This window comes from Montipora foliosa, chromosome 2, assembly GCF_036669935.1.
Source record: "Montipora foliosa isolate CH-2021 chromosome 2, ASM3666993v2, whole genome shotgun sequence".
NCBI classification, from domain to species: Eukaryota; Metazoa; Cnidaria; class Anthozoa; order Scleractinia; family Acroporidae; genus Montipora; species Montipora foliosa.
Genome location: NC_090870.1, coordinates 41,701,997 through 41,711,996, shown reverse-complemented (window position 1 = coordinate 41,711,996; position 10,000 = coordinate 41,701,997). Strand labels below are relative to the sequence as shown.

Below are 10,000 nucleotides of genomic sequence, written 5' to 3'. Positions count from 1 at the left end.
ATTACAGTAACTGGGACACATTTTGGGCAGCCATGCATCTGCAATCTCGATTCAAGCTTCCCTTACCATACTGTTTTCTTTTAATTTTAGGGCAAACTCTTCCAGAAATCATTCATGTTGGTTACTTTATTGTCATAGATTTATGTATTACTTGATAATTGTACTTATATATTTCTTTATTGTCTTGTACAATTTGTTTAAAAGTCTTTTTTTCCCATAGAAAAAAAAGCTGTCTTTTGTCACCTTTGAGAGACAGAGCTTGCATCAATGTTTTTGTGTACCTCTTAAATGGAAGTAGAAATCAGGATCTAACCCCAGAGCAACTCCTTTTAAGTTAAACTCTTGGCCACTGGCATAATTCAAACCAATTTTGAACAAAATTATGCCAGCCCTTCTTGTTACCAACTTCTTGTTGGTAACAGGAAGTAAATGCTGGGACAACAAAATTAATTAATGCCCATTGTAAAGTTTTGCTATTAAATGACAAGTGAATAATGTCATTGATCTCAATCATGAAAGCAATCCAAATCTATGTGGTACCACTTTAATTAATTTGCACCTATTTTTGATCGAAGGTTGATTGACAAGCATCAATTCCTTTAGCAATTTTGGCACAGTGTTTAACAGGATTGTTTTGCCCATACTGTTGGCTTGTATAAGATAGCTTGCATAAGATGCATTAACATGTATTGAGTGGCTTCACTGAATAACCTAAGTGCAATATGAACTATTTTGGGCCACATTAAAAGAAAAAAACTCTGTCTAAAAAATACATTGACACAATTTGAACTTTTTTTTTTGCTGCTTGATGTGAGAATTTACCCAAGAATGCCGAAGGTTTACCAGTAATTCATTCAGCTATAATTACTCTGAATCATGTTTGGTACACCTTTTGCATGTAAAATGTAATTTGTTTACCCATAGAACACCTTCACCTTAAGAGCGCTCAGGAGCTCGTTCTACATGTGTCTGTGCATTACGGATCGAATTGGAATTTGGCAGTGTTGGTTTTTGAGGAGAGGGGAAAACCGGAGTACACAGAGAAAAACCTCTTGGAGCAAGGAGAGGACAAACAACAAACTCAACCCACATAATTATCATATGCCGTGACCGGGAATTGGACCTGGGTTACATTGGTGGGACTGGCAAATTCTCTCCCCACTGTGCCACCCCTGTTCACAATTAAGAAATCATATGTTTTGAAACCCTTACCATATTTCTTCTTCCCGACCCTCTTGACCCTTCTATTGTCACTACATTTCATCACAGGGACAGGATGAATTTCGTGTTCTTTTTCCTTAATTACTCTTTTCTCAGTAACACAGCCTGGATGGGAGACTGATCTTATAAATTTGGGGACACCAGAAGCCTGATTGTCTTTGTAATGCACTTCAGCAGGAGCAGACAAGAGTCTCTGCAAGCATGGCCTCTTATCACTAAAAGGAACTTTTAAAACAGATAACATTATTAGAATTAACAAGGATTTGCAAGATGAATATAACTATTAAATTAATCAAATATTAGAAAACCAAAAAAGTCTCTTAGCTGCACATTTGACATACAGGTGCTGGTTGCTCGAAGCCTGGTTAGCCCTAAAAGTTGGTTAAGAGGTATCAAAACCTATAGGTTTCCGTGGTATTTAATTCTGGTTAGCACTAACAATGCTTCGAGTAACCCTGACCAGGTAAACAACATTATTGTATATATCATAATAAGTTTTGTACATTGTAAAACTCTATTAAAATTCTGGGAGGTAAGTGTTGCTAACAAAACCATCCAACAACAGCATGAAATGTTTCACAGTGTTCTCTGTAAGCTCTGCCAACCGGCAAAAATCGGCATCTAGTGGTCTCGGAAGCACCGGCTAATCACAGAGAATATATATATCAGGGATTCTGATAATTATGGCAACAAATCACATAATCACATAATTCATTAAAAATCGCAGAATTTGTACAAAATCACACAAGTTAACCAAAGAAAAGAGCCAAATCTCTCTTCATTATCTGAAGCCATTTTAGCTTTCAAAAGACATCAAAATCTGGAAAGAACGAACGAACCAACAAACTGGCATTCTATGCATCACTTTACTTGTCCGGGAACTGGTGCTGGTTTTTGATACTAAGCGACTGCTCATTGGAAACAATCCATTTCTCTAAATAAACCAATCGCAATCATTTAGATATTCTATGAAGATAATGTTGCATGAAAACTGCTGGATCATCGCTTGCAATACGTAATTTTCCTTTACTTGAAATAAACATCCTCACAAATGAGTTTGTCATTAAAACACCTACCGCTTCTTCGCACGAAAAAAATTGCACCATTTCGGCCAAAAACAGGGCAAGAGAGTACCCAAAGAAACGTTTCATGTTGACGATGGTCTGTTGTTTTGCTCAATTGGTTGATCATCTTCGAAAGTTTGTGGTAGACAACCAGCTCCCTGAAGCTGAGTCATGTGACACTAAATTGGCAAAATCAGCCATCTATGATTTCAAATTAATCAAGAAGCTGGAAGCAACAAATGATCTATTTCAGATGTTTTCATCATTCCCTTGTGCTCATATATGTTCTTGAACAGCAAGGAATGGATTGTGCTCCCCTTAGATACAAACAAACACAATTAAATTACCTAAAACGAAATTGCATAATTTACCGCATAATAGACCTTTCTTGCCGCATAATGAGACTTGAAAGTGCTGCATAATTTCCAATTTTTTTTTGCACCCTATCAGAAGCCCTGAATTATATATTTTTAAGGGGGATAATAAATCTGCATAAACATCCTATTTGAGAACTGGCTGTGAACAGTGTGTTCTTCAAGCTGTAGTTCAACTGCTTCAAAGATCTGTGAAATACGTCATTTGTGAAAGACAAGTAAAAACTGTTGAAATCATCCGAAACACGATTTCCCTGACGCTTAAGACATTGTCTTTAATTGCATTTTTTAGTAGTATCAATAATGTAAATTTTATCTCACAAAGGAAACAGAAAGAAAAATTAAGACTGTTGTAAGCACAGATTTCACTGAGCCTATAACGTAAAATCCGGCAACAGGTTTTCAGTCATGGAAAACTGGCACCCGACTTTGATCGCTTTCAAAGACAATCATTTTAGTTTTGTTTCTGTACATACTATGAGCTACACTAAGCACTTCACGTTAATCACTTGACAACACTGGTCCACATATTTTTTGTTCGCTTTAAACGGAAATACCCACACCTAAGAGTATGCATTGCTTAATTAATTAACTTACCATTGCTGGGAAATTTGGTCAGGTACGAGAAGAGATTTATTAAAGTTGACCTTAATGTACATATAGTATGTCTAATGGAAACATGATATAAAGCAAATGTGGCTAAATAAAGGTGCCATGCATCATCGTGGCTAAAATGCTTTCCCTGTTAGCTCAAAATGCACTGAAATGCACTTTTCAGTGGCCCCAAAATTTAATTTTTCCCAGGGGAGTCCCCTTGAACCCCCCCCCCCCCCCCCACCAATGAGAGGAAAGTGATCTCCCACCTATAGCCACCTGACACACTGCAGCGCTGCATGAAAGGCACTCCATGCCTTCAATCAAAACTACTGCCGCTTTCTTGAATTATTTCCTTCTACCATAAATTTTTTGGAGAACCGTGATGTTTCACCTTTACCTGGTTCATAGACTTTATTCATAAATGGCGGTCACATTTATAATTATTTTGTCCACGTGCAAATCAGCCTACCAAGCCTCATTTTAGAGCAAGAATTCTTTTCAATTCACTGTAGGGTATCAAGGCTTGGTAGGCTAATTTGCACTTTGACAAAAGAATTATAAATTGACCGCCATTTATGAATAAGGTCTATGGTAAGTAACGTTGAATGGTAAGTAACTCTGAATACTGATCTTGCTTTGGATTAAAGGTTAAAATTTTTTTCCCACTGAGTTAGTTGCTCAAGGTACCATACTCAATTGTAACAATTCTCATACATTAATTTACCTGAATTCAAGGATTCCATTTTGTCTGTGGCCTCTTCAACATTGATTTCAATTTCTTTCCATGTGAATGTGTTTGCAGTGCTCCCCTGGAACTGGTCACAAGTATCAACATCTGCTTCTGAGTCATGTACAGATAAAGATGAGCAACAAATGGAATGAAAAAAAAGTTTAACTTTGGGCTTTGTTTCTTTCCAACCAAACTTTCTCGTCATCCAAGCAAGCACACTGGAGATGGCAATCATGATAGCTGCCAAAGGAATACACATATACACTGGTACAAGAGAAAAGCCATTTTTTGCTCCCTCTTCGTGCAAGTGATCCTGATGTCCTGTGTTAGTAGGATGCTCGCAAATAGTTTTCTGACACTGCTGAGTTATTGGCAAGGCTGAATTTTCACACTGTTTTTCATGGTACAAGGAAATGTTTTTCCCACAACAATCACTACATGGATGACAAGTATTGTTTTCCCAGTAATATGCTTTTTCACATGTCCCTGAGCAGTTTGTTGTGTCTTCTTCAACACTACAGTATCCAAACTTTTTCTCATGTTCCTTGCATTTTCTGCAGATCTTACAGCTGGAATAATCATGGGTTTCCGAGTAAGTGATAGTTGGCGTGCATTGAACACATTCAATTGACTTGTTGAACGGGACACTGGTGCCACATTGGACATTAAGTCCACTGCCAGGATTACACTCGGGACAATTCCAAAGGATCGAATGAGTTGCATTATGAACTCGTTCGACCTGATTCAATTGGGGAGTTTGCCTTTTGCAGCTCACAGCTGTGATCACTACAGACACCAAACGAATCACCTGAAAAAAAAAAAGAAAAAGAAATTTTCTTTATCAAAGAACAAGGAATAAATACTATGACAATGCTTATACAACTATACTATATACTAAACTATACTATAGTATCACTTGATATCAACAAGTTCACTGCTTCAGCATTCACCTTTTAGCCCCTGTTTATAAGCCTGAATTAAACTCGACGATTTTTGCGACTCATATACCGGGCTTGAATCTAAACTGATTTCCACTTCAGTCGTGACTTACCCTAAGTAATTGTTTTGAGAGCTGAGCTAACAACAAATTGTTTCCTGACGCTACGCAACATAAATGCTACACGAAGCATATTTATGCTTTCGTGATTTTCACGGGATTTTCATGATCACTGCATGTTCAAAACCTCGAAGATATGACTAAATGCAAGTTTGTAACCTTATAGCTAAAGCTGCCTTGAGTTTAAGTTTATACGCATAAAGTTGAAAAGTTTTGAATTTGGGCATGATCTCCTCCGATTAAAGCCCGAAAGTGCATCCAAACAAATCAACTTCTTGATCCTATTTTCAACAAACTAAAGAAAAAAACTCGCTTGAACTGATCAAGGTATATACGTAGTAAATGTTTCTGGAACGTACAAACTTCCATTTGAAAGAAATGTCAAACGCAGGCTTCATTGAAATTGTGCGTGGTTTGATGGGTCCGACAGATAGCACTGGATTGTCTGAAAAAAACATCGAACGTATTCAATGAGCATCAAGGTTATTGGATCTGTTACACTAATTTAGAAAATACAATACTCCCAAATAAGAAGCACAATTAACCGGCGACCGGTATATATAGTTGGCTCGTGATATGGACAGTGTTTGTGATCTTTCACGTCCCACAGGAATATCAAATGGACGAGGGTTTTGAGACGGGACCTGCGGTTAATAGTCCTTATTCGAGAAGACTTGAAAGTTGGGACCACGCAAGCAAAAACAGCCGTAAGTCAAAAGAGAGTTTGCCGATTGCTTTACGTACATGAAGATGTAGAAGTGGACTTCTGTTCACGATGGACTAAAGGCGCCCCAAAACACCTTTCGTCGTAAGACAACTCCATTTCACAGCAAAAACTTACCGTTGGTTTTTGACGAAGATCCAAAAGTAGTTGAATCAAAAACAATGAGAAAAGTGCGAATGGAAAACGACACGTACAGATGACTGACAGCAATGAATGTGACCAAATGAGTACAACCGTACGAGCAGCTTCGTACTTTAATAATTTGTGCTGACCTGGGGATTCCGGAACATCTTTCTCGTCCTTTGATTGGCTTATTGAAAATACGTAAGAGCAAATCAAGTATTCCTATTGGCTCTCTTAGTGGCTCTTAGTTCATTCATTCATTCGCAAATCGCGCGCGAAATCATCCATGACAGTCGATTCAGTCAGGGCGGAAAGAGCGCCCTGATTCGGAAGACCTTAGATAACAATGACCTGGACCAGGTTGAGTCCGCGATTCTCGAAGTGTCATGCGGATTTTCCCATAAAAATGCCCTTGAAGCTCATCAAAATGGCGGCGAAAGAGTAGAGTGCTCCACTTGTAGGATACATAGTGTATTTAGTCTGGAAAATGTTCTGAAGAGCGTTTCGAATGATTTCACGGGTAAGTCGGCAGGAAGAATGCTTTTTAAATAAAATATCTGACCTTTACTGTGTGAACACTAGTTTTCTCTCGTGTTTCCGCTACAGTCATTGTTATTTAAATGATGCCTTGATCATTTCTTAAATAACAAGGACCGGAGCCAGGTCATGTCTCGATGATTGGGAAGGGGAGAGGTGGGAATAATAGGGCTTTTTACAGCGATCTTTGCTGTTTCCGGACGCTGTAAACAAAGATACATGCCAAATTCGAAGGAAATGGCGGTAAACACGCCGTCATGGAGTCAACTGTTCTCTGAGAGCTTTTCTGATTATTCGGGATATGTTACGAACTTGGAAGATGCTATCAAACTTATAAAGGGGTATGAAGTCAATACAACGAGTTCATTTACCGTTACATACCAGACTAGAGGTTTTGGAAAGTCTCCAATAGGTAAGATCTCTTTTTTTGTTTTTAATCAATGCAAGTTTATTATAGGTCTTAATTATTTTTTCGAAAAATGTTATTGTTATTGACCGTTTTTGGCAATTATGGTGACTAGGGACTGGGATGGGGCCATGGAATTTGTAACAAAGGAAATTATTGTAAATTCTTATCCACTTTCTACGATGGAAATGATAAATTAAATTACCCACAAAATGGAGCTTTTTCAAGAACTTAGGAAATAATTACCCTTTCCTTCAAGCCCCTCCCACCCACCCCAGGTTTGGAAGCTGGGGCAAGGCATCTCCAACAAGACTCCATTGAGATCCACCTAGGGTTGCAACAGACAAGAGGTATTTCCCAGTGGCCACTGGTCAGGCACCTGTATTCTAGAACATGTATATTCTAAAATATTGAATAGCCATTTTTCAATTTTTTTAATACACTTCACTTGTCAAAAACAAACAGTTTTGGCTAAACAGGTCAGTTTTCACTCAATTTTACATTAAATGTCAGTGAATCATTTAGTAGTCAGTGCACAAAAATAATCACTTCCAATCACTGTAATCTAGTCTAACACTGTTTCAGTTGCTACAAAATTCCTTGTGTTGCTCATGACTATTCCTCTCTTTGAATAACTTTTCCTCTTCACTATGTATCAGTAACATTATTATGATAGGCCATTCGGTTGCAACAATAAATACAGAGAATGGGGGGAAAACTTAAAAAGAATCCAAGGCATCATATTTACTGCAAAGATGTCCAGGCAACGAAGGGAGTGCATCTAGAATTTGATGGGATTCCTTTCGTAATCCTTGGACACAAACTTTTGGAGTGCCAAAATGGTCCAGATTGCAACAGGACACTAAAAGGAAAACAGTCATTATTATAATAATAATACATGATTATAATAATAGTCATTATTATAATAATACATTATTATAATAATGCATAGGCTTTACATACTGTGGTAAATTATTATTATTATTATTATTATTATTATTATTATTGAATATTATTATATCAATGCACATTATCAAAAGAAAAAATATATATACGATGATTCCATTTTACCTTTTTGCTAAGTGACTGTTACTGATATATAGTGAAGAGGAAAAGTCATTCAAAGAGAGGAATAGTCATGAGCAACACAAGGAATTTTGTAGCAACTGAAACAGTGTTAGACTAGATTACAGTGATTGGAAGTTATTATTTTTGTGCACTGACTACTAAATGATTCACTGATATTTAACGTAAAATTGAGTGAAAACTGACCTGTTTAGCCAAAACTGTTTGTTTTTGACAAGTGAAGTGTATTAAAAAAATTGAAAAATGGCTATTCAATATTTTAGAATATACATGTTCTAGAATACAGGTGCCTGACCAGTGGCCACTGGGAAATACCTCTTGTCTGTTGCAACCCTAGGTGGATCTCAATGGAGTCTTGTTGGAGATGCCTTGCCCCAGCTTCCAAACCTGGGGTGGGTGGGAGGGGCTTGAAGGAAAGGGTAATTATTTCCTAAGTTCTTGAAAAAGCTCCATTTTGTGGGTAATTTAATTTATCATTTCCATCGTAGAAAGTGGATAAGAATTTACAATAATTTCCTTTGTTACAAATTCCATGGCCCCATCCCAGTCCCTAGTCACCATAATTGCCAAAAACGGTCAATAACAATAACATTTTTCGAAAAAATAATTAAGACCTATAATAAACTTGCATTGATTAAAAACAAAAAAAGAGATCTTACCTATTGGAGACTTTCCAAAACCTCTAGTCTGGTATGTAACGGTAAATGAACTCGTTGTATTGACTTCATACCCCTTTATAAGTTTGATAGCATCTTCCAAGTTCGTAACATATCCCGAATAATCAGAAAAGCTCTCAGAGAACAGTTGACTCCATGACGGCGTGTTTACCGCCATTTCCTTCGAATTTGGCATGTATCTTTGTTTACAGCGTCCGGAAACAGCAAAGATCGCTGTAAAAAGCCCTATTATTCCCACCTCTCCCCTTCCCAATCATCGAGACATGACCTGGCTCCGGTCCTTGTTATTTAAGAAATGATCAAGGCATCATTTAAATAACAATGACTGTAGCGGAAACACGAGAGAAAACTAGTGTTCACACAGTAAAGGTCAGATATTTTATTTAAAAAGCATTCTTCCTGCCGACTTACCCGTGAAATCATTCGAAACGCTCTTCAGAACATTTTCCAGACTAAATACACTATGTATCCTACAAGTGGAGCACTCTACTCTTTCGCCGCCATTTTGATGAGCTTCAAGGGCATTTTTATGGGAAAATCCGCATGACACTTCGAGAATCGCGGACTCAACCTGGTCCAGGTCATTGTTATCTAAGGTCTTCCCCCTGATTCAGTCGATGATATGGCGCGCCTTTCCCGTCAATATTCAAACAGCTTTATTTTGTATTTCTGTGCTGTAATTTTTATTTCCTTTCTATATGTTTTTTACTTTGCTTTGATATATTTCATATCTCTTCCCATTAATTTAAGTATAAATGTTAAGAATTTTTTTTTGTTCTCTTTACTTTATATTCGTTCTTTATTACACATAACATGAGAATTTTATTCCATAAAGCTCATTTGTACAAATCTATACGCTTTATTTTCACATGTGAAAAAGACCTATACAGCCAATCAGAATGGCGTACAGCTATTTCACATGTGAAAGTATAACCAATCAGCGATAGCGTAAAGGCGTTTCCATGCCAATCACTCGTGCATCTCGTGCAAATCGTGCAAATCGTGCAAATCGTACTTTGTTATTGAATTAAATTAAATTTGCATTTGGTTCTATTGTTAGTGAGTTTTTGTTTCTAATTCGCGTTCAGAAAACTATTTTAATGAAAATTCTCATGTTATGTGTAATAAAGAGTTTACGACATAGAAAGTGCTTTGTACGGGGTTTTATTCACTCGTTGTTTGTGTCAAAAACCCTCACTCGCTCGTTCCTCGCTCGTTCGGGTTTTTGACACAAACAACTCGTGCATAAAACCCCGTACGCCGCACTTTCTATGAAGTAAACTATTTATATGTAATAGATAAAATATGCGCAGGAGACCTTTATGGGCATTTAAGGACGTTCGCGCCAAAATCTTCCTACGGTGAGATTTTCTTCAATTCTCGCATAGAGTTAGGTCATAAAGT

The 10,000-nt window shown here is 37.3% G+C and overlaps 1 protein-coding gene across 1 annotated transcript in view; it reads right to left on the bottom strand.

The window, feature by feature from the left end:
- Positions 1 to 6,097, bottom strand: part of LOC137993125 (uncharacterized) — a 34,768-nt gene extending 28,671 nt beyond the window's left edge. Inside the window, exons 1-3 of the mRNA XM_068838806.1 lie at positions 6,040 to 6,097; positions 5,885 to 5,967; positions 5,403 to 5,488 (exon numbers count right to left, since the gene is read on the bottom strand). Coding sequence (XP_068694907.1) covers positions 5,403 to 5,441 — 39 coding nt within the window. The 5' untranslated portion in view covers positions 5,442 to 5,488; positions 5,885 to 5,967; positions 6,040 to 6,097. The remainder of the gene's footprint in view (positions 1 to 5,402; positions 5,489 to 5,884; positions 5,968 to 6,039) is intronic.
- Between the last annotated feature and the right edge of the window lie 3,903 nt (positions 6,098 to 10,000).